Source organism: Callithrix jacchus, chromosome 6 (assembly GCF_049354715.1).
Source record: "Callithrix jacchus isolate 240 chromosome 6, calJac240_pri, whole genome shotgun sequence".
NCBI lineage: Eukaryota > Metazoa > Chordata > Mammalia > Primates > Cebidae > Callithrix > Callithrix jacchus.
In genome coordinates this window covers 121,223,736-121,249,700 of record NC_133507.1, presented here as the reverse complement: position 1 = coordinate 121,249,700, position 25,965 = coordinate 121,223,736, and the positions used below count along the sequence as shown (strand labels likewise).

General features: G+C 41.6%; 1 protein-coding gene across 18 annotated transcripts in view; it reads right to left on the bottom strand.

The window, feature by feature from the left end:
* Positions 1–23,942, bottom strand: part of SPATS2L (spermatogenesis associated serine rich 2 like) — a 171,651-nt gene extending 147,709 nt beyond the window's left edge. For 4 of the 18 annotated variants that reach the window (XM_003733208.6, XM_078328081.1, XM_035305248.3 and 1 more), the window contains exon 1: positions 23,076–23,446. Coding sequence is in view for 4 of the 18 variants with exons in the window: in XM_008999156.4 (XP_008997404.1) it covers positions 22,106–22,147 (42 nt within the window). In the remaining 14 variants the exon portion in view is untranslated. Of the gene's footprint in view, positions 1–20,609; positions 20,768–22,105; positions 22,719–23,075; positions 23,447–23,605 lie in introns of those variants that run through there. The other 14 variants (XM_002749609.6, XM_002749612.7, XM_078328078.1 and 11 more) reach the window with 6 other exon arrangements.
* Between the last annotated feature and the right edge of the window lie 2,023 nt (positions 23,943–25,965).

The following is a 25,965-nucleotide window of genomic DNA, read 5'->3' as shown; positions in this document are numbered from 1 at the left end:
GTGGCAATCAAGTCCCAGAGCCTGGGCTATTCTTAATCTCTCCTCTCCAAAAGATACCCTATAAAGTACACACAATCCCAAAGAACTCACTATTCAACCAGTAATCACTTAGGCAGAAAGATGGGTACTAAGGTCATAAGTCAACCAATCAGTCACTCACTCACTCACTCACTCATCAGTGCACATGTTTCTTAAGAATGCCTATGTCTCTATTGCTCTGCTGAGCACTGTGTGGGGATTCAAAGGCTCTGCTAACTGGTCCTACAAAACTCAGAAGATTGAGCTCCACAAAATGACTAAAGAATGACCACGAGGGAGGCGCTGCAAAGAAGGGGATGAGGGTCTCAGGACACGGATGCTGTTCCTGGCTCTGGCACCAACTCTCTGGGTGACCTTCTCCAAGCCAGCTGACCTTTCTGGGCTTCATCTTTAAATGAGAGGATTGACCTAAAGGCTTTAAGCCCTGAGATTCTGTTTTAAAACTGTGACTTTCTTTTGGAGTAACTTTTTCTCCCTACCAGTCCAGTTTTGAAAAAATAACCCTTCACTTAGCCAACAAACACTGACTGAACACAATGTTAAACACCATGAATAGTGCCAAAGATATAACACAGAACACAGCCTACACTTTGTAATGATGTCCATAAGCATGGTGAATTCTCATCCTATGAGATCTTGGCAACCAGAAGACAAGGCAAGAATGTAGCCCTAAGGACAACTGCACACACTGGGTTTGCCCCAATCTGCACCACTCTAAAATCCAGGATCCACATCCCCAGGTGCCCAGCAGTCTGAGAAAAGGTGGAGTACCATGCTAAGCAGATGGGGAGGGTAAGAATGTCTGTGAAAAATAAGGCAGAAACAAGACAAACAATGGGATGCCTGGCTGGAAGTTAGATTTGTTTTCTAAAAGTTAGTAGTGTTGTATGCAACAAACCGAAGTGACAAGAACACAGCTGGTACTTAATTAATTGACTTTCTTGACTTTAATAAAGTAAACCAATGGTTATTTTGATAGCAATCTTGTGTGTGTGTGTGCATGTGCCTGCTTCTACGGGAAACATTTACTCCTACACAAAAGCAACTGACCTTATTTAAAGATCAGTTCGTCTCACCTAGATACATTTGCTTTCACAAAAACTCCTTGGAGGGGAATAATTTAGTGAGTGTAATACTTACATTAAAAAGAAATTGATTTTAAAATATGCTTTTCAGACTTTTGACAAAAACAATTTCCTAATTTTCTTTATGACCCACAAAAGGCAAAGATTGTTGTGTTGACAAAGTAATAAATAACATGAGTTGTCATATGAGATATTAAACATTTATGGATTAAATTTTTAATAAAGACTTTTAAACAGTCCCCAAAATATCCATCAATCTTCGACATGGGAAGAAGCAGCATTTTGGTAAATTCCATCTCCTACTACAATAGAAGTCAGCACAAGATATTTATGACTCAGAGAAGGCAATGATAACTTTTTTTTTTTTTTGAGATGGAGTCTCACTCTGTCACCTAGGATGTAGTACAGTGGTATGATCTTGGCTCACTGCAACATCTGCCTCCCAGGTTCAAGTGATTCTCTTGCCTCAGTCTCCTGGGTAGCTGGGATTACAGACACGCACCATCACACTCAGCAAATTTTTGTATTTTTAGTAGAGACAGGGTTTCACTAAGTTGGCCAGGCTTGTCTCAAACTCCTGACCTGAAATGATCTGCCCACCTTGGCCTCCCAAAGTGCTGGAATTATAGATGTAAGCCACCACGCCCAGTTCAATGATGGCATTTTTAATAGGATGACCAAATATTTGCAGCAAAGGATTTTAGAAGGTACAGGATGGTCAAACAGGGCTGGGCATGGGGGCTCATGCATGTTTCCCAGCACTTTGGGAGGCCAAGGAGGGTGGATCACCTCAGGTCAGGAGTTTATGACCAGCCTGGCCAACATGGTAAAACCTGGTCTCTACTAAAAAAAACTAAATAAATACAAAAATTAGCCAGGCATGGTGGCGCATGCCTGTAATCCCATTACTTGAGAGGCTGATGCAGGAAAATCACTTGAACCAGGGAGGAAGAGGTTGCAGGTTACAGTGAGGTGAGATTGCATCACTGCACTCCAGCCTGGCCGACAGAGCCAGACTTTGTCTCAGAAAAAAAAAAAAAAGAATGGTCAAATATATCATGTGTTATTTTGACAGGTTTTCAGGTAGCAGATATATTGTCTTTTACTATGTTTCTATCAAAGTAACCTGTGCATGAGAGTCTATACAAAAGTTAGTTCCTAAACTGGCTTGAAAGGGATTCCCAATTATTTTATGCAATGGCAACATTGTTGGAGTACATGCATAAGCCTCAAAGAGGACAACTTTGAGGAACAATGCTCATTTGGATAAATAGTTTTCTTTTTTCTTTTCTTTTTTTTTTTTTGAGATGGAGTTTCCCTCTTGTCACCCAGACTGGAGTACAATGGCGTGATCTCGGCTCACCGCAACCTCCACCTCCTGGGTTCAAGCAATTCTCCTGCCTCAGCCTCCCGAGTAGCTGGGACTACAGGCACACACCACCATGCCCAGCTAATTTTTGTATTTTTAGTAGAGATGGGGTTTCACGTTGTTGACCAGGATGGTCTTGATCTCTTGACCTCGTGATCCACCCGCCTCAGCCTCCCAAAGTGCTGGGATTATAGGCGTGAGCCACTGCGCCCAGCCTGGATAAATAGCTTTCTTAAGCTTAGAAAGAATAAAATTGAAATTTCGGTAGTGATAATCCCTAGGGTGAAGGATTATAGGTAATTTTTCTTCTTCTTAATATTTTTCTCTGCTTTCTAAACTTTCTAAAATGAGTATGTACTACTTTAACAATTTGAATATTTTTTTCAATCTCAGAATATATTATGGAAAACAGCCTTAAAAAAGTGAAAAGGAGCTGGGCATGGTGGCAAGCACTTGTAGCTCCAGCTACCTGGGAGGCTGAGGCAGGAGGATCGCTTTTGCCCAGAATTCAAGGCTATTGTATGCTATGATTGCATCTGTAAACAGCCACTGCACTCCAGCCTGGGCAACACAGCAAGACTCTATCACTAAAAATATGTGAAAAGGTTTTGGAATCAGACAAACTTGGGTTCAAGCCTCAGACTATACTCTTTCTACCTTGGTACCCTTTGATAAGTTACTTAGCAGCTTAAGTCTCACATTTATCTGGAAAATAGAAACCACAACATGTGCCTTGAGCATCATTTTGCCTGTGAGAGGTGAGATATTTTAAGTGCTTAGCACAAAGCAGGTGCCCAACAAATATTAAGTACTCATTTAGTCAAAGAACACACGGAAGATAAGGGAGGCTTTTCTGATAACACACAGTAAATAAATGTGTTAGTGTTTACAAACTGATGCATCAGACTATTTGTTTTTAGAAATACTGAGTTTGGAATAGGTAACTTCCAGAAATCATCAAACCATTAAAAATTCAGAGAAGGAGTAAGTAGAAATGGGCTTCTGCTCCACTCTCCTTCCCATTACAATTATTTGATTATTAGATTCCTACATTCCAGCCAGGGGCAATGGCTCATGCCTGTAATCCCAGTACTTTGGGAGGCTGAGGCAGGCAGATCACTTGAGGCCAGGAGTTAGAGACCAGCCTAGCCAACATGGTGAAATATTTTGTAAAAATACAAAAATTAGCCCAGCATGGTGGTGTATACCTGTAGTCCCAACTACTCAGGAGGCTGAGACAGGAGAATTACTTGAACCTGAGACCTGGGAGATGGAGGCTGCAGTGAGCCAAGATGGCACCACTGCACTCCAGCCTGGGTAAGACAGTGAGACTCTGTCTTAAAAAACAAAAATTCCTATGCCCCAAGACTCTCAGGTTCACCTGTACCTGCTACTTTGCTCACATGCACCTACTCAGAAATCCCCCGATTGGGACAAGATTTGGAAGAAGGATTAAAGCAGCTCTACTTGAGAATAGAGAAAGAAACCACAGCTATCACAATAAAAATACTTTCCATGTTGTCATTCCTTGTGATTAAAGAAAGCAAAATAAATTATGGAATTGCTTAAATGAGGGGTAATGTACCAGATTATAGATTCTCTGGCTTTTCTCTTTTTATGGTAGCTATGTTGATGTTTTCATCCTATTTCTCTGAAGGCAGTTCAGTCAGTTAGGTTTATAATAAAATATATATATTCAACTAAATATGGATGCTGGGGAGATGTTGCCCTTGGATATATGTTGCTATACCTTGACTACAGCAAGAAATATTGATTTAACTGGCTTTAATATCAAGTCAGGTATTTGTTGACACATAGAAATGAAAAATATCAAAATCATGAAAAGCTTAATATATAGGTCAAATCCCATTTCAGCTCACTCCATGGGACTCTCCAAACTCTTCTGCTGTATTGGAATTGTGTTCTACGGATACTTGTATAAGTCGCTGGATAACAGAGACTTGCATTATGATGGAATTTGCTACATATATGGATATTAGTATAAATTTTTATTTAGTACAATTTACTGTATAGAAAGTACAACAGAAAAAAAAATCATCAAGTCTTCAGCTCTCCCTTCTCTCAACTCTGAAGACACATCTTGTTTTTTACCTAAGGCATGCACATTTTTTCCTTTCAAGGCCTGATTCCCCTTTGTTCCTCTCACAGTGCCCGGTGCAGAGCAGACACTCAGGAAATAGCTGATGAGCCCAATGAAAGCTTTAGTACTAAAGCAAAGAAGGGAAATTCAGAATAGTTTTCCGTGTCAAAGGAGAAATAAAATTTAGAAATTGATACCAAATGAGAATGGCAAGCATGTTGACCCTCGCCACCTGGCATGCTCAGAGAGTCCTGAGACCAGTGAGCCTTGGGTGGGCTCCCTACTGCTAAGCAGTCATAGAAGCTTGTCTAAAATGTCCAGCACTTAGCTCACACATTCCCATCCCTCAGGAACTCCAGAGACATTTCAACCATTCATTGCCTGAAACACCTTCAAGGTCCTACAGTATAGACCAAGCAAGGGTGGCCAATGAGAAAATCCTGTCCTCCTAAGGGACTAAGATAAAGGGTGACCCATCATGGCTGCCTGGGAGGCCATAAAAGCCAGGGAGATCAGAACATAGCAGCCCAGGATAAGAGAGTCAGTGCAGCCCCAGGGTTGGGATTTACTCTCTTGCAGTCAGACCCAGAAGCAGTTTCTGAGCTTTTCCCTACACCACCAGCACTGGGGGGGAAAACCAAGAGAGACCTCTGAAAAGCTTGCACAGACACTAGCCAGTGTCAAAGCTCCCAAATTCCCTTTCCCTTTCTTTCCCTCCTCCAGCACTGGGATTACTTTAATAATCAATGAGTTGCCTATAATTTTCAAGATATTTTTTCTACCTTAGAGTCTTTTTCTCTGAGCCTTTCTTTTTGAAGGGTAAAATATGCATCAAATACCAGTTTTGGTTTTATCTTAAAACAACATAATAGATCTAAATGCCTATTTCTATAAAGGTCTTTACTGTGTTCAAAAGAACCACCTATTGAAGTCAAAAGGCCCCCCTCCCTCATTAGAGGAATATGTCCTGGGTGTGAGCTTCCAAATTTTGAGAGACTCTAAGGTAGGCACCAGGGGTTTCCAAGGCAGATAAAGGGCCTGTCCCATTATTACTGGATAAAGTTTAAGCAGAGTTAAAAGGGTCTGGTGAGGTTTGCCCCAGGAGTTGTATATTTTTACATATATTTTTCAAATATTTCCATGCTTCATTTGTAAATATTTTAAACAGTAAATTGACTCATCCTTGAAGTGGGGGTGACCTGTAGCCATTAATTAACAACTTAGAAACAAATCATAAGCAAACTTTTGGGTGAACCAATGGTTTGCTCAATACAGCTGACCCTCCAAATGATCTCTGACTATACAGCAGTCCTTATCTCCATTTGAGAACTGAGGACGCTCAGGGATAGGAAAGCTGTTTGCCCAGGGGTAGACAGCTACCACACAATGGAGCCATGCTGTAATCCAACCTGCAGATTCCATACCTAATTCTCTGTTCACAGTTCTAACTATTCACTAGTTGCACAGTAAGCTCAAATTTAACTTGCTAGTACCAACAGGCCAAGTTGGTGGTCATGTTCCAGCAAGATTCAAAACCTTTTTGGCCCTGGGGCCATGAGTGACACTGTTTCTCCCTTGCAAAAGCTAAAATGACTGAAGGAAGGGCCGGGCGCGGTGGCTCACGCCTGTAATCCCAGCACTTTGGGAGGCCGAGGCGGGAGGATCACGAGGTCAAGAGATCGAGACCATCCTGGTCAACATGGTGAAACCCCGTCTCTACTAAAAATACAAAAAAAATTAGCTGGGTATGGTGGCGCGTGCCTGTAATCCCAGCTACTCAGCAGGCTGAGGCAGGAGAATTGCCTGAACCCAGGAGGCAGAGGTTGCGGTGGGCCGAGATCGCGCCATTGCACTCCAGCCTGGGTAACAAGAGCGAAACTCCGTCTCAAAAAAAAAAAAAAAAAATGACTGAAGGAAAACCAGAATAATTCTAAGACAAAGATATGTGAGCTCAAAGGCTATAAAAATTTGAGATTTCAAAAACCAAACGTAGCTTTCTTGACTAGACGATAGTTGGTTATAAACTCTACAACAAAGTACTTCTCAGATATGAAACATTACTCCTAGAGTTGGATTTTTCCCCCTATTTTTACTAAGAATTGAAACCCACAAAATGACAAACCAGGATTACCCTATTAAAAGACAACTTCAATTGTTCCTTTGTTCTAAGAAACTGTGTGTTAGGTACTGACTGGCAATACCTGTACCTTGATCTTCACATTAATTATGCATTTTTCCTACAAAATTGGCTGCCACAGCACACGCTGCAAGTCAGATTTGAGAGCTGCCAAGAGAAATGTTCCAAATGGCTGACTTTTTAAAGACAACTTGTCAGTTCACCAAGTAATTCTTTGGGGGCTTATCCTAGTATACTTTATGTCTCTCATATACTTACGCTTATACCTATAGCAATTATTACAGCTCTAAATAGGTATTTTGTTCCATTCAACCCCTAACATACAAGTAATGAAACATACAGTTCCTTTGACAGCATCAATTTACTTTGGCTGCTGTTATTGCTTAATTCCTAAACTGACTTATGTGAAATACCCTGATTCCTAGGAGACAGTGATTCTGGCTTAGTCCTTACAACTAAAACAAAGAAGGGTTTTATATTAACGACTCAATAAATACTTTCTTCCTCAAGATTTCCTTTCATCAAATAATCATACCAGTGCTTCATTTCCTTTAGTTAACACCTTATTTTAATGAGGCTTGATTCCAAAACATATAACAACACACACACGCAAGAGGTACTATATTGAGTAAGTCAAGCGTTCCAGCCAAGTGTCCCATCTTTCATGTGGCACCAAGTGACATTTTGTAGAAGGCACAATGCTAACTATTCATTCTGCCAGCCTCAAAAAGATAGGCACGAACCACATGCCAGAATGGAAAAAGCGTTAAGCTTTGAAATGCGATGCTGCCTTCAAACACCATCTCTACTACCACTATCTCTCGGTGACCTTGAGCAAACAACTTATCTCCTCTCAGCGCTCTGTCATCTGAAAAATGGGCGTAACGGACTCTTACCTCGAAGGAGTTCTAAAAGTTAAAAGAGAATTTTCCTGTAAAGAACCTAGCATGTAACCCGGCACACTAATAGATGCTAAAGAATTGTTAGTTTTATTCTGCCTGTCCATAAAATGCCATTAGTAATTCATTTCGAATCTGTTGTCTATTCACAAAGCATAATGTAAAGAATAGTAGCAGTGGTGTTCTTTGTGATCATAATGAATTGGAAATTGTTTACCCATAGGGTAATAACAATAAGGTATATTCATGTTTATGGAGTTAGTCTAAATATTTTTCAAATAATGTTTTATGATAAGGAAATTTTTACCCTAGAATTTAAGTGAAGAAAGCAGAAAAGAAAACCTGTATAATAAAAATAGTTCACGTTTGCTCCATGTTATGTACTTTATTTGCATTATCTTATTAATTTTTACAATAAGCCTACTAGATATATAGCATTATTATCCCCATTTTATAGAAGTAGAAACTAAGATTTAGAGAGTTTAAGGAATTCAGAGTCACTACATAAGTCATATAACCAGAGCTGAAATCTCCAAGTGCCTGATTCCAGAGTCCTTTACCAACTATGTCATGCTGATTCTTCAGGACAAATGTCCTGTGTATTTAAAACACACAAATATACACATGTGCGCACACTCACAACCTTACACAAATGCACATCTGAAAGGGAAACACCAAATGCTAACAGTGACAATCTCTGAGAAGTAGAATTTTAGTTGACTTTTAATTAATTTTTTATCCATTTCAGTAGCTTCCAAATTCAAAGAGTATTATTATTTTTACAATCAGAATTTCTTTCAAAAAAGAAAATGCATGATAGTACTTTGAAAAATATAAAGTATGAGACAAATATTAGTATTTTTTAAAAGCAATCATTTATTCCTTGATATAGTCTAGATTTGTGTTTCTTAAGAATACTATTCTTTTAATTTTTTTTCTATCTAGTCCAAGGCAGAGAAAATGTTTTTTAAAAACTATTTTGTACACGAGTACAATAAAATACAGTGCAGAAAGTGCCATATGTGTTACTTGACAGATACTTGACATTAATATGAGAGTCAGAGAATTTGTGTGGGAGGAAAAATAAACCTCTTGTCAAATAATACAGAATTTTCAGCTTAGTGAAAACACATCCATTAGTGACACAATGCCATCAGAACTCTCTCTGTCATGGTCATGTTAGTGATACTGTCACGGAGCCATCTACACAGGCTGGCACGCTGTTTGGACATGCCTCAGCCTGACGACTCTCTGTCCCATGATGTGTTGGAGTGACACCTAAGGAGTAATTTCCTGTCACTCCACCAATTCTTTTTAAGAGCAATGATTCCGTAAAGAGAATGGAATGATGTATTACATAGCAATTCCTTTGAACCAAACAAGTTATATGAGTTGAAATCATAGGTGAAGTTTGATTTTATTTTACAAAGTTATTTTCTCTTAGATACATTAAAAATAAGGTGATTTAGATAGCTTTTTCAAGAAATTTTTCAAAAGAAAAATTAATGCAATCTAAAAATTACTCTAATGAATCTTATTCTTTATCATAGGGGTTCTACTAAATGGCAATAAGTGGACCAATAATGATTTCATTACTAAGACATTTGACTAAGTCTTTCCCTGACTCTGTGCTCTTGGACAAGAAAGTAAACATAAATGAAAGACTGCCAAACTAGTTTAAAGAGAAAACAAAACTAACCAAATTCACATACTGATGTTAATAATTCCCTTGCAGAATGTTACATGGCTCTACCTTTGGCCTATCTTGGTCAATATTTTATCAATGACAAAGTAATATTCCCAAATGTGCAAATGATAAATAAGTAAAAGTCTAATATTACTAATATGTTGAATTTAAACATTTTAGAATTCAAAGCTGTCGATAAAGAAGAAAAATAGTTTGACAAAAGAGAAAAAATTTAGAAGGATAAATGTATGTAAAGTCCTCTAAGTAGGCACACATGATTCATTGCTTAAGTAAAGAACAAAGGAGATCTGGCTTTGTAGTAATTGTTAAGAAAAAAGCCTTGGAAGCTTTCTTTGAAGTCGTATATGAACAAACAATGTACTGTTCCCGATTTATAAGGGAAGCCCACACAATATTTGACTAGATTAATAAAAGAAGGATGCCCCTGATCAGGGGTGTAATAGCAGCCTGGTGTTTTCTACTGTTCAGAGTAAGTACTCAGTCAGGAGTAGGCTATTGCATTGAAGATGCCTTCTTTTTTTTTTCTTTTTTTTTTTTTTTTTGAGGTGGAGTCTTGCTCTGTTGCCCAGGCTGGAGTACTGGAGTGCAGTGTCACGATCTTGGCTCACTGCAACCTTCACTTTTGGGGTTCAAGTGATTCTCCAGCCTCAGTCTTCTGAGTAGCTGGGATTACAGGCGCATGCCCCCATGCTCAGCTGATTTTTGTATTTTTAGTAGAGATGGGGTTTTACCATGTTGACCAGGCTGGTCTTGAACTCCTGACCTCAAGTGATAGGCCCGCCCTAGCCTTCCAAGTGCTCGGATCACAGGCGTCAGCCACTGCGCCTGGCCAGATGCCTCATTTTTAAGATGACATCAACAGAGTGATGGGCACCCAGAAGAATTTTAACAGGATGAGAGCTATCAGTTATGAGAACTAGAACTGCTAGGCACAGTGGCTCATGCCTGTAATCCCAGCACTTTGAGAGGCCGAGGCAGGTGGATCACTTGAGGTGAGGAGTCCTAGACCAACCTGGCCCACATGGTGAAACCATGTCTCTACTAAAAACACAAAAATTAGCAGGTTGTGGTTGCACTCCCCTGTAGTCTCAGCTACTTGGGAGGCTGAGGCAGGAGAATTACTTGAACACAGTGGGTGGAGGCTTCAGTGAGCCGAGACTGTGCCACTGCACTCCAGCCTGGGAAACAAAGTGAGAATCTGTCTCCAAAAAAAAGGAGAACTAGAACTGCATAACCCTGAAAGGAGAGGACTTCAAGAAGGATATACAATAACTGTGGTCAAATATTTGAAGAGCGACCACACAGAAGGTACATATTTATCCTGCGGCATTCAAAATGCAGATGGAAGACCAACAGGGAAGCTGTAGGGAGGCAGATTTCAGTACACCACTGGGGAAGAGGTTTTACAAATATCTGTGTCCACCTGTGTTTGATGAAGAATTGGTCCAATCACAAATAACACAAAGTCCAAATCAAAAGGGGCTTAAGGTCTAGAAGCATTGCAGACTACTGTCATTAGCATTTCTTGGCATCATAAAACGTTGAACAAACTCCTCGTTTCTGGCTAGTTCAAATGGCAACTGGGATAATGTGGAAAAAATTCCTGTATTTGGTGGGATGTTAGACCACAGTATCCATCATCTGTTTCCAATGCCTGCTTTCTACACATCTAATTTCTTATCAGTGAGTTTCATGAAGATACTCCTAGTACATGGATGTATTATCTAAATACGCCTGACCCCAATAAATGAGGGGAAAATGTAAATTTAAATGCAATCTAGAAGAGTCCAGAAGGTGAAATTCTACAAAAGTTTAGATATTATAAATTAGTGTTACCATGGAAACCTTAGTTGACATCATCCACTGCAGCCAAAACAGTTCTCGCTCAGGGACTACCAGAACAATGAATGAATTTATATATTCAGTGCCGCAAACCAGCATTAAATAACATTTTTAATGCCTTTATTTCTAATTTTTGAGGCAGTAGATTTACATACTCTCCTTGAGTGTTCAGGATTTTGATACAGCACTAAAATCGAGGGTATGGAATTACAGTGGAGTGATCAATTACATCAAGAGCTGAGCAAGTCACTGGAAGCCCAGTGCATGTACTGAAACCACCATTCAGATTCCACAAGATAAATAAATGAGAAAGGAAAAAGACCTGCCAGTTCAGTACATCTGCAGTCACAGTGACTGGACATGTTCCCCTTTTCCCTTAAAAAATTATAGGACTGTCCACATTCCTAAAATAAACACTTGTCGATCAGGGCAGTATGTGAGATCAGATTCTCTGCTTTTTATGGCACTTCAACAAATGGGTTTTCTCGGTTATGTATTAGTAATCACTACAATACATGAAAGTCAGCCCATACTGAGAACAATATTGCCTCCAATCAAAATCATTCATACCTTAGTATACTAAAGCTTTTTCCTTTTTGTAGGCAACAAAGGCTCCAACAAAAGAACTTCCAAAACACCCACAGCTAAGGAAAGAACAGCTCCAACAAAATAAGTGTGAAAAATCTGTCCCTGGTATCTAATTCGTACGTAAATCTTCTTTTTTCAGGATATTTTAGTGGCTTTCTTTATTTGTAATCTATCAGCAAATAATAGAAATAAAAGTTTATTTTGATGGAAGTTCACCTAACTATTCAGTGATTTGAAACCTGCTTTGTTAATTGTTATGCTATCCTGGCAGAGGATGTAAACATGCCTTTTTTTCCAAGGCTTCATGCTGTACATATCATCTCAGATGAATATTTTCACAAATGCAAATCATTAGGGAGGATGGGACCAGAAGGAAGGAAGTTTCCTTCTGGTCCTTTTTTCACCCTTTGCTGGGTAATCTAGGCCGCTTGCCCCAGATTTCATATCCTCTTCTTGATCAATCTCAGGGAAGGGTCTATAAAATTATTCCACATAAGGAGGTTGAATTGAGATACAAGGGTAAGTTTGACTTACCACTTCCATAGCATTTGCATTTTAGGCCCTGGGGCCAGGCACTTTCTATTTTATCTTATTTAGTCATAACAAAATCATAACAAAATTGTAGGTGCTACTCACTTCACTTCATACATGAGAAAACTGGGGTTCAGAAAGATTAAATAACTTGCTCAAGTTCATATAGCCAGCAATTACATGAGTCAAAATCAGGTCTTTCAAGTGCCAAAGCCTGTCTTCTTTTTCTTCTAAATCATACATGGTCTGAGGAAACTGAATAGATTTTATAATGTAGGCTCACATATTGGAGAGCAAAAAAGAGAAACTTGATATTTGAAGTGCCCTTTTCAGCAGTATGGATTCTGAAACTACAACATAAAGGCAACCACCTTTCTCATACACACATAAGACCAATCTTCTCACTAGAGACAAAGACATGAATAATATCGTAATTTAAGAAAATCAGCCTTATATCTATCTTCCCTTTTCCTTCCAAATTGTACAAATGAGACCAGCGGGACAGCAAATTAGCAAGCAATGTTTGGTGTCAGGGGTCTGGAACCAGGGAAAAGCCAAGCTCCAGGCAAGTTATTCAATTCTGAAAATAATCTATTAAATTTTCTGACAATTGCTAGTAGGTCTCAGTACTGAAGAGGCCTAGAAGGGAGTAGCAGTGACCCAGCCCTAGCGACACCATTGTCCCAAGAAGGCTTGGGGAAACATGACAGCACCCTTACCTATGACAATTTAGGATCCCTCCACAAGAACGCAAATCCAGGACTTGGGAATGTGGGAGACAAAGGGGAACCCAGTACAAAAGTGAAAATTTGTTTACCCAAGAACGAGACTAAGTTATGGCTACCTGGCTAAACTGCCTGGACAAGGCAAACTGCATGGCTGATCCATTAAGTAACTGAGGTTCAGATGAAAGAAAGCTGTATTCCCTCTGTAAAGACCTAAACTGGTCTTAGATCCTACAAATGAGGGAGAAACAATCACACCAAGGTGGTCACCACTCCTCGCAGGCCATTTTCTATAATGCAGGAATTTCAAACTTTTGTTTTTAGCACAAGAACCTCTGCCCCTAACAAAATCTTATACAAAATGCTTACTCATGAAGCAAATAAAAACAGCTGCCCAGATTGAAACCGAGAAGGGAAGTTCTCAGAATCTAAGAGTCCAATAGACTACAGCAGGCAAACCACCACTAGAGAAGACACTGAATCACACTGCCTATCATTAGATCTCACTGGAATCTAATCCTACTGGACTGTTCTCTTGATAGTCACGGTTTCTTCCCATCACTTCTTCTAGGAGGGGTTCTCCTTCCTGATCCAACCAGATAAGATATGGTTTCCTATCACAGGTTGGCTTTTCCACTGTGAATACATAAAACTCCACATATCTCTCAAGACAACACTTGCTATCTTCCAGGTCTTTCTGACAATCCATATGCCCTTCCCTCAGAGTCCTTTGGGCCAAATCATCCAGAGACTACTGCCCTCAGTGTCTTAAGGCATAACTAATTTCTATAGAGCCCTTATCAGTTTGGGGCACATCATTTTGTTTGATGCACAATGACTGTACAGTGTGCATATTATTCAGACTCCAGATTCACAGATTCATTAACTTGTTCAGGATTCTAGAGCCAGACAGCAGAGGAGCTGAGACTTAGCCCACTGCAAAGAATCAATGGCAGGATGGGGAATCTCAGAGACTTGACTCTCAGGGTTTCAGTTGGTGCCTCACAAGTAGGGGGCTTCCAGGGAATGTGAGTCCACTTTCACTTCCCTTGTTCCTCCTGTCTACCTCAAATTCTCCCTCTACCATGTCATGAGAACTCCTGCCTCCCACTCCTGATGGTGACTGGGAGGGCCTGCTGAAACAGATGTGCTTTAATAGTGCTTTCCACACTGTGCCTGTTGTACATATAACTCCTTGCTGTAGTGTTCAGAATCTGTTTCTGAGATTCTGAATCTTATCCAAATACCTCATACCTCTGGATTGAAGAAACTGACCAACTGCTACTTTTCTATACCAATAGGGCTGACTTAATCCTTCAAAAAGCTCATGGGCTTGGCTCATACAGGATGCAACTCCTAAAAACAAGATGTTCCCTAACAATGCTGTCTAATAGAACTATAATATGGGCACACAGGTGATGTTTAATTTCTAATAATCACATTTTAGTTTTTTCTTTATATCACGTTAACATCCATGATTTTTCTTTATATCACATGTTAACACCCATGAAGTAATCATATTTTTAAAAAAGAAATATGTGAAATTAATTTTAGTAATATATTTTGTTTAACCCACTATATCAAAACTATTGCTGTTTCAAGATGTATTCAATATTACAATTTGTTAATGAGAAACTTTACATTTTTTTCATATAGTCTCAAAGTATGGTGTCTTTTACACATATCTTGAACCAGCTGTACTTCCAGTGCCCAACAGCCATATGTAGCTAGTGGCTACAGTACTTAACAGCAGGTCTACTATCTTGCCTCTGTTCCCATCCCACCTATCATTTCTTTCCTTTAGTGGGGATGCTATGGGCAGGAGCAGACATTGGGGCCCAGAATCATTAGAGAAGACTGACATGCACCTGAAGGAAAGGCCCAGATCACGAAAAAGCTTTTGTGCCATGCCAGGGAGGCTAGGTTTTTAACCTGAAGATGCAGAAACTCTTCTGAAGGATCGTAAGCAGTGGAGAGTCGTGATCACATTTGCCTTTTAGAAAGGCGTGTGGGGAACAAATTGGAGACAGGCCAGACAGAAGGCAAAGAGACCAGTTATGAGGCTACTGCAATAATCCTCAGAAAAGGGATGAGGATCCAAACCACAGCAGTAATGAAGGTTATGGTACACAGAGGAACGGGCAGATTCGAGAGTCTGAAAAGATAGTCTCTATATAAAATGTAGAGGTTGAAGAAGACAAAGAAGTTGTTCTACATTTTAAACTTGGTGAAACAGGTTTCAATCATTGAGATAAACACAGAAGGAATATGTTGGATTGAAGTTGGGGAAGTGACGTTTCAAACTTGTTGAGTCAAAGACACTTCAAACATATGTCAGGTAAGATTTCAAGGCTGGAGATGCAGATTTCCAAAGGAATCAGTGGCATATAGGGGTAGTAGAAGAAAACAGAGGATGAGCTGCCACATGGCAAATGTGAAGAATGAGCAGAGGGCTGAGGGCCAAATTCTAGGGGATGCTAAGGTTTGAGAGGAAGGGAGGACCGTAAAGAGAAGTCCAATACAGAGCAGCTGGACAAAAAAAAATTAGGAGAAAAGGATAACTCAGAGAATAGGTGGGCAACATGTTAAGGAGCAGAGAGTGATCAAGAATACCAAATGCTGTGCAAAGTTCAATTAGTGATAGAGAATTCTAGATAATGGACCTGGTGGTCTTTGAAGGACCCATCCTTCAAGGAGCTGCCTGCTAAGACCAGGAATGATACGCAACATACCCAAACCTAGAGAGAAGGGACCAAAGAGATTTTGTTCATCGTTTTCCATTTTTATAAAGAATAAGAAAGACTTATGTACGTTTATATGCTGAAAGAAAAGGATCATTGAGACCCTGAAAAAAATGAAGCAAGGTCCCTGGGGAAGCAAGAGGGATTAGCCTCAGACTAGAAGAAGGAGAAGGAAGAAAAGGAATGGAAAGAAAGCCTGCCATTTATAAGGAACATAGATCATCACTGCAAAACCATTTTTCCTTAATTAGAAATATAAATGCAATATAGTTATCCAGGAAGGCTTTCTCTTTCTTTAATAGTACTACTTATCATGTATAAAATCACATAAGTGCTGTGCATGGGAAGAAGTCACTTGAGCTCCAGATCTGTGGTCTTGGTAGAATACCAAGCTTTTCACACACCTTCAGACTGCGCCTAAACATTACCTTAGGTGATACTCGTCACCTGCAGAGCCACAGGGATTGTTAACAGCTAGTGGCCTGACTTGCTGGTTTCTGTGCATACTGATAGGTAAATATTTTCAGTGTCACCATGTGTCACCTCACAGCCTGGTGTAAGAAAAAGCAGGGCCTGGGTGTCAGACACCAAACAGATTGATCTGCCACTTATCAACTCTGCAGACTCAATCAAGTTATGTAACTTCCCTGAGCTTCAGTTTTCCCAATAAGGGTATATAATCCTTATCTTCCAGGATTCCACTGAGGTTTAAATAAGATGATCAATAAGTGATAACTATGATGATGATGACTGTATTCACTTTGTTCTGAATCTCCTAGGAACTGGGTGCTGATAATGAATTGGTGCTTTGCAATAGCTAGCATCTTAATCCCTAAGGTGAATTAAAGAATCAATTCTAGCATTAGGAAGGAATCTTGAAAATCCATATGGCCACCTAATGTTTGCATCCTTTCCTCATCTCAGTGCATATGCAGTTTCCGCCCACAAACTGCCTAGGCTTTATACCTGCTCCACAAATCACTAGCTACTCAACCTTTCTAGGCTTCAGTTTTGCTCTTCAGTGAAACTGGAGTAATAAGAGTATGTACTTCATAGCACTGTTTTGAAAATAAAGGAGAAAACGCATATAATTAAATAAGATATTGTCTCATATAGGCTATACTTATACGTGTTTAGTAATGGGGGCCTATCACCTCCTGAAACAGCACAATCTATTATGGGGCAACTTTCTGTATATTGACCCAAAACCTGTATTCCTCAAACATCCCCATTGGTCCTAGCTTTACAGTCCATGAGAGTAGTTTCACGGAATCAGAATGAGGGTTTCATATAACAGTGTGTTTACACCTTTACTCAGCTTGGCTAGGTGCACTGTGCAGTGTTCCACATATGGCTGGCTGCTTGGGAACACAATCTGGGCTGGACCTCTCAATATTTACATTACTGTGAAAGTGTCAGCCTTTAGTGGTGGTTCCATAATGCAGGAGGCCTTTTCAAGCACTCTAAGTGAGCTGGATGCTACCCAGGAACACACTGGTTATATTGCTTCCAAAATTTATTTTGTGCTTTGTGTCCTAGTCAGTTCAGCACTTGGCACCATACGTAATTATTGCAGGTATCTATATATCCTTTAGGTTCTATTATTGAACACTACAGCCCACCAATGCTCAGAAGACTTCTAGCTGGGTTCAGCTCAGAAGCAGCAGTACTATAAGAGCACTGATATAAAGTCAACAAATTGGCCCCGAAATTCACTCACATCACCCTTCCCTCATCCTTATATTCCCATTAAAAGCTATTGAATCGTATCCAAATCCTTTCAGTAATCACCTCAAACAACTGTCATTCTAGGAAGATCCCTTCCACTCCCTAACAGAAGATTTTTTTTCCTTCTGCGCTCTGCTAGACCTTTGTTTCTGGGATACGTGTTATTTTTCCTGCTAGGCTATAAACTCCTTCCCAGCAGAGGCAGTGCCTTGTACAAAATAAGGCTTACTAAAGAATTAAATTTGGTCTTGAATACAATGGGATGTGGCAGACTCTTCCCACATCACCTTTCACCCTCAGATGGGTCCCCAGATTTATTTTTTTAATTTACAAGGATGCTTTTAAATGAAAAGCTTGAGCAGTCCTGCAATAAATACAGTCTGAAATTTTAGAGCTGATTAGCTGAACTTTTATATAACTGATAACTTTAGCCTAATTTTTGACGTATAAAATACTGGCATAAAGCCTGAATGCTTTTTTTGCTTAATACTGGGGCCCATCACTCCACCTTAAAATAACTACAGGCTTCTTAATTCCAACGCACAACTGCCAGACTCCATCATTATCCCAACTCTGGGAAATGCCTAGTCCTCAGAATTTTCACAGCTGATGAATGGAGAAGCTGATTAGAACCACTGAAGAAAAGTGGGGGGGAAAAAACCCTTGACAGACGCCTCCTTCAAATGTCTGTCCCTTTTATCCAATGTCAACATGAATTTCTAAGTTAACAAATGTTTACTGAGGTCATGACTATGTGTCACACTGTGAGTTAGGCTCTGGGGACTTAATGATGAGCAGTACAGAGTCAATATCAAAGCCCATCATTTAAAAAAAAATCATTCTTACGTTTATTCATTTTACAGGTATATTTATCAAGTGCTTCCTATGGCCAAGGGCATGTAGACAGAATATAAGGTGCCCTGAAGGAACTTGCTATCTAGTTGCAAAAGCAAGAATGAAGCACACAACAGTGTAAGAAAGGATCCGATGGTCCAGAGGAAGGATGCAAACACAAGTGCAGAAAGAACCAATGAGAGTAACATGATCAGGGCAGGCCGACTCGAACTTGAAGAATGTGGTTAGGTCAGAGAAAAAAAAGAAAAGAGACACTCTAAAAGGCAGGGTATGAACAAAAGAGGACACATAAAAATGAGCATGTCATCTTAGAAGGGCAGTGAGATCTGACTAGTACAAACAGAAGGTTCATGTTGGAAAGAAGTAGAAAATAAAGTTGGTAAGTTAATTTGGGGCAAGACTGTGAGGTACATTAAAACCAGGTTGAGAGGCTAAGCAATGGTTGAAGGTGGGGGGGCATGAAAATTATTTGCACTATGGTGCAAAACTAAACAATGCTAAAGTATTGTTCCCGTGAAACAATCCTTGGAAAAGAGTTCTGAGGGAAGAGTTTTAGGAAGGTTGACGTGTTGGAAGTGCTAAGAATGCAGAAAACTCACCGGGCATGGTAGCTCACGCCTGTAATCCCAGCACTTTGGGAGGCTGAGGCAGGTGGATCATGAGGTCAAGATATCGAGACCATCCTGGTTAACATGGTGAAACCCTGTCTCTACTAAAAATACAAAAAATTAGCTGGGCACAGTGGCGCGTGCCTGTAATCCCAGCTACTCAGGAGGCTGAGGCAAGAGAATTGCCTGAATCCAGGAGTCAGAGGTTGCTGTGAGCTGAGATCACGCCATTGCACTCCAGCCTGGGTAACAAGAGCGAAACTCTGTCACACACACACACACAAAAAAAAAAAATGCAGAAAACTCAATTACAGAGAGACCAAGATGTATCATCATCCTAGAAACGCTGAGGGCTGAGGGCCTCCAATCCAATGAGGGATAGTGAAGAATAAAAAGGAAATGTGGGGGCTGACTCAGAGAAACCATTAAAAAGAAAGAGTTAATAGGACTTAATACCGCATATTCTCACTCATAGGTGGGTGATGAAAAATGAGAACACATGGACACAGAAAGGGGAGTACTAAACACTGGGGTCTATTGGGGGGAAAAGGGGAGGGCCAGTGGGAGGGGGAGGTGGGGAGGGATAGCCTGGGGAGAAATGCCAAATGTGGGTGAAGGGGAGAAGAAAAGCAAAGCACACTGCCATGTGTGTACCTACGCAAGTGTCTTGCATGCTCTGCTCATGTACCCCAAAACCTATAATCCAATAAAAAATTAAAAAAAAAAAAAATAGGACTTAATACATAGTTTCACAGAGGCAGTGAGAGAGAAAAGAGTCAGCAATGGTTCCTAGATCTCCAGTCTGGGTGATGAAGAGAATGCTAAGGAAAGTCTTTTTATCATAAAAGGAACACGTTTAGAGAGAATACGAAGAAAAGTTTGTTACCAAGCATGTAGTCTTTGGCTTGAAAGCAGGACAACCACCATAAAAAGTCTATTAATTAAGCAAATAGATAATGGGAATGGAGTTTGGATCAGTACTAGAGATAAAGATTTGTATAAAGTAAGGATGGAGAATACCACATTTAAAATTATTTTATTAGAAAATAAAAACACTAGCTATAAAACAAAAATAATAAAAATGATGTAAGTAGTAGAGAGAAATATATCTTCATAAGACTGTTTTTCTCAGCTATGGTACCTAGGGGATCCTACCCATTACCACAACACTGAAGGAATAAGCTTCTGCAGAAATTCAACATATGGCCTATTTACATAACAAGCATCACAACTCCAAATTAGCCATTTTGATGTGTCAAAGAAATAACACCTTCACAGCAGAGTACTTCAAAAAAGGGAATAAAAAAGAAAGGTTTGTTTTTTTCTATAATTATGTTTACTGGGTTTTTAACTATTTGTAACATGAAAATCTTATTTTAATTGTGTGAATTACACTTTAAGGCAAAACAGTGATGAAATGGATTAGTTGAATAATGCACAACCATTCAGAGATCAATAAACAGACCCAATCACTTAAATCTGTTCATATGAGACATCTAATTCTCATGTCTGGTGCCATGCTAGTAAAATCGACTCTTCTGTGCACAGAAATTATAACAAACATATGATTTAATTATCACAGTCAAATGGCAGTAAAAGTGCTACAGAAGATGACTAGGAAAGAAGTACTATGAAGCAGTGACTAAGCAGTACCTGTCGAGTGCACACAAAACACATTCCCCTCTTGTCGTCCAGTGGGATAGGTGGTAGCAGCTTAGATCTTACCAAGAGCAACTTCGACTTTTTCCATCTTATCCAAACTGTAACCAGAAGTTCTTGTCCTGGCTCACCTCATAAAATGCTGATTAAAACTGTATAAAATAATAGAATGAAGATCACCTATGCTCTTCCAACATACAACCATTCATGAATATTCATTATGAATGATAGCACAATTCTGATCGCAGACTGAGAAACTGACAAAAATTTGGATCCAAAGTAAGATATTTCTAAAGCTTAACTTCCAATGTAAAAGACGACCATTTACATGATAAAAGGAGTCCATGTAAATGCTTCAGATTGGCATGCATTTAAAGACTGCAACGGTGTGACCTAGGTATTTTCTTTTCCTGATCCTTATGGTGTGGTAGAGCAGCCTCACAAGCCCACAGATACCTCTCTCCACAATGGCCTCATGAAAATCAATTCATGCAGAGAAACTGTTTACTGAAGACTTTCATTAGGGGGCTCCCTTAAACAAAATGAATACAAAAAGAGTCTTGATCATTTTGCCTGTCTAAATGAGCACATTAAACTAAGTTGATTCTTAGAAAATCATTTAATATTTTCAGGGATTAAAGAAAGAAAATTGCCAATTAATACACTCTTTTCCCAGATGTTCAGTTTTTACTAACCTCTTTATTCTCTGTATTCAAGTGGTTGTGTTTTTATGCAAATTATCTTTTGGGGGGCTAGTCTCTAGTTTGTGTGTCTGTGTGTGTGTATTTAAAGCCACACCGATACAGAATTTGACATATTTTCTGTTCTGCTGCTCCATACCATAGGTTAACACGGCTTGAGCTTATTCCAAAACTCTAATTAGAAACTGCAGTATTTCCCTTGTCTAAAAACCATTCCCAAAGTTGATTTTTCCCCAGTTAAATTAAACGAATAATATCATACACAGATATTTTAAACACGACAGTTACTAGATAAAACTGCCCCATCTAGCAACACATTGCTTTCTGGTTAAGCAACACAATTTCATAAGGCCTATCAAATATTTTATCCAGACGCCCACTCTATTTTCAGGGTATCGTTCAAAACAATTAGTTGCATTACTTGAAGCCTTTTTCTTTTCCCAGAGAGAAGAGGATTCTGACTTCCTGTCCTTTTCCCTGCCATATTAGAAATTTGCTTAAACTCTGGAAAACAGTACCAATCAAAGTGGTAATGAATCCTTCCATTAAGACAAACTAAAGATGTTAAAAAGATACATGACCTTACTCTTTCAAGTACTGGTATAAAACCACTTTCTCTGCACAGGTTCTAAAATCTCAGAGTCGTCTGTCTTAAAGTCTGTGGGCCTGTGAGGGGGCCGGTACATATTTTAATATTAAAAAATGAGCAAAGAGACTGTGTTTGAAGTTCAAGGATTTTCACTAGTTCTCAAGCTACAAACCCTGTAATACAGTCAAAAGAAAACGTACAGAATCTTTCATGAACGTGTCAGGTCTCCAAAATCCTAACATCCGCTAAAACCAGGATTGCGGGGGTCCTGAGAAGCTCGTGAAGTTCACAAACACAGCAATCCCGCGGGAACCCGAAACCTCCACTCGCAAAGACGCGACGCTACCGCCGCCTCCCCGCGCAGATGAAGACTCGGCCCTTCAGCCCAGCGTGTCCGGCAGCGCGATCTTTCAAGCGCGCCGGAGTCCAGCGGGAGCTCCTCCCGCAACAGCCCAGTCTCCGGATCGGGCCCGCAACCCGCGGACTCCGCCCCCACCCTCCCCAGATGCGGCGGCGCTACCGCTTCGTCCCGCGGTCCGGGCGCTCTGCGTCGGCTCCCACCACCTCCGCCCGCCCGCTCAGCACGGACGCCGACGCATCCAGCTCCCGCCGGGCGCCAGGGGTGCGGCGGTTCCCAGGGCCGCGGCCCCCGTAACCGGCTGGGATCCGAGGGCCGGGTGGTACCGGCTGACGTGGGCTTTGCGGCTCGGGACCAGAGGGTGGGGGGCGGTGGGTCTCCCTCTGACTTAGGAAGGGACCCGGGGCGCCCGCGCGGGAGGAGGGCAGGCGAGGCACCGGGGCCGCGGGTGATTCAGATCCGGGGCGGGCGGGTCCACGTCTGAGCGCGGCGGCCACACGCTCGCCCGGGCGCGCCCCTGTACGTCCCAGCCGGCACCTCCTCCCGCTAGTCCGCGCGGGCCAGAGAAAGGAAGGACTGCGACCTCCGCGTCCGGTCCGCGCTGCCAGCCCGCGTCGGCGCCGAGCGCGGGCCACACCCAGCGCCCCGGGAGGCGGCGGAGCCTGGGCTGCCGCGGCTGCGGAACGCTTGGCCCAGCCGAGTCTCCCTCCCGGACTCGCAGGCCCCGCCGCGTCCGCCCGCGTCCCGCATCCCCGGCCGGCGCCGCGTGAAGGCGAGTCCCGGGCGGCGGTGGCTGGGGGGCCCGGGCTTACCTCAGTGCCGAGCGCCGGCCGCTCTGTCCCGGGTCGGAGCTGGAGCCAGGGCCCGGGAGCGCGGTCGCCAGGGGAGGCGGCGCGGTAGTGGCGGCCCCTGCTGCTCGGAGGGCGGGCCGAGCGGGAGCCGCTGCCTGGGCCGCGCGCGGTCCGGAGCTCGCCCCGCGCTGCCGGCGCTAGCGGCGGAGGGCGCAGCCAGCTCGGCCCCCGGACTGGATTCCTTCACTGACACAACTCCGGCTCGGCCGCTCCACGCAGGGACACTCCCGCCCCTCGCTGGCTGCCCCCGCCCGCCGGCCCGCCCGCCCCTTGGTGTCACTCACCAGGCACACACACCCCAGCCGGCGCCCCTCGCTCCCGCTCGCACACACAGCGCTGCTCACGCCTCTCTCGGGTTTTGTATCCGCTCACACGCACGTTCTGACACAGATCCCGTCCCTCCACACGCCCTCCCTAGCTTCTTTCCCACCCCACTTTCTAGAAGAATCCCCGTACAGCTTCCGCACTTTGCTTGCTTGCCCCACACAGACCTCCTAGCTTTTCCCCAAACCTCCTCTTCACCGAAACTCCCCGTTATTGAAAGATTTTGTCGCAATCTGCACGTGTTGCAAGAGAATCATCTTCTCCTACCCGAGAAAATGAACTTTGCTTCCCCAGCGCTGTCTGCAAATACGAGACGCTTCTCCTTTTAGGAGGTAGTAATGCTTTCTGGAGAGGAGCCAAACTCAAAATGTAAACAAAGATAGCCCATTCGAAAATGACCTGAAAAATCAGGCGCGGAAAAAGTGCTGGGGCTCCGTCTGCCCTTAGAAACCCGGCCAACCCCGGGTGTTCCGCCTTCTCCCCTGTGCTGCGGGTCTGCACTCTGGGCTCCAAACGTGTGTGTAATAACCAAGTTAACATGGGTACCGTGGGCTTCAGCCGTGGGTTACTGCCTAGGAGTATAGTAGTCGAGAGAGCAAAAGCAGTTTCTCAATCATTATTCATGATGGAAGCACTTTAGATAACACTCCTCTTCCAGAGGCAGTAGAGTGAAATGCAAGCAGCTCTACAATTCAGTTTATTTATTTATTTATTTTTAAGGGTGACTTTTTAGCTTCCTTTTTTTTTTTTTTGCTATACCAATAACTGTTTCTGAGCGGCTCCTTGGCTGTCAAGCTCCTTATAAATACCAGACCAGAGTCAGTTATGCCTCTTGAGCCCCACACTCTTATGGTCCCACGAGGGCACAGCAGAATCGTACATTATCCGATGTTCAGTAATTCATAATTTGAAATAAAATACAAACACCTTTCGGATAAAGTTCCAATCTGCTAATATAACGTGGCCCGGTGAGCCCTGTTGACAACACACTGCTGAAATAAGAAAAGAGAGGAGCTAAAAGGAAAGGAACTCATTTTCTTATGTGACTTGGAGTGGTGGTTCTTGCCGTCATATGGTCGCCTTGGACTGGTGTGTGGATCATATAATTATTTAACAGACATTAGCAAGTGCTTTATAAGTACTACCTCATTTAATACTTTAAAGGACCCCATCAGTAGGTACTATTTTTGTCCTGTTTTACAGATAATGAAACTGAGGGCTGCGCACTGTGGCTCATATCTGTAATCCCAACACTTCAGGAACCCGAGGTGGGTGAATCTCTCGAGCCCTGGAGTTCACGACCAGCCTCGGCAACATAGTGAAACCCCAAAACAAACAAATAAATAATCATAGTAATAATTAGCCTGGCGTGGCGGTGCCCGCCTGTAGTCCCAGCTACTCAGGGGGCGGAGGTGGAAGGATCACCTGAGCTGGGGAGGCTGAGGTTGCGGTGAGCCAGAATCACACCCCTGCACTGTAGTGCGGGGAAGCAGAGCCAGAACCTTTAAAAGAAAAAAGAAAAAAAAAAAAAGCAAGAAACTGAGGCATAGAGAGGCAAAATAAGTTGCCTAAGTTTTTAGTAAGTGGTAAAGGAAGGATTTGAACCTAGACAGTTAGACCCCACCTGTGCTACGAAGAGGAAAGCTTGCTTCCAGAAGCCATGCTACACATAAAGAACAAACATCCTATTGCTTATTAAATTTAGGTGTAATAAGTAACTTAGGGCCATTTGACTTGAAATTTGATGTACTTCTTAGGTCCTCTGGCTAAATAATTTATTTACATTTTTGGGAGGTTTCCTCCATAATTAGAATTCCAAAATGAATAATAAACTACAATTTTTCCTAGGAAGGGCTTTGGAAATAACACTGAATTCAATCTTCATTTTTCTCTTCCACCACTTCATAATCTTCCCATGACTCCAAATCTAACTTGCTTAGTGAAGTCTGACAGAAAAATGCTTTCAAGAACTGAATATGACCAGAGGGAAGAAAGGGTTTTAAGAAAACCATATACAGCCTTTATAATAGAAGGCTGCTTCTCAGCAAGTACTGTAGATAGGAGCTATAAGAATAAATGCTATATATGTTGAGAGCCAAGATGTTAAAGCAGTGGATCGATGAAAAAACAGAGACTAGGAAGGTAGGAGTAACCACTGTACCACAGACTAGGCTAAAACTAATTCTCTACTGGGAGTGGAGGCCTAGCCCATGAAAAGACAAGTATAGAATAACTCCAAAGAAAACAATTATATCTTTCAAGTGTTAGCTAAGGGGCCCAGCAAAAAAAAAAAAAGAGTTTTAAAAGTTTTACAGACAGTGAATTTCAAATCAAACTTGAACCTTTTGCTGTTCAATGTAATTTATTCTGAAATAATGAAAACTTCTGTTTCTGGTTGGATTTAATATGCTTATTGAAACATGTAAAAGCTTCTTGCACATCATATGACTAACAAAGCAGTGTTTTTCTGAGTTAGGCATAAATGATTTTTAAAATATGCATTACATTCCTTTTATTGTATGGAGAT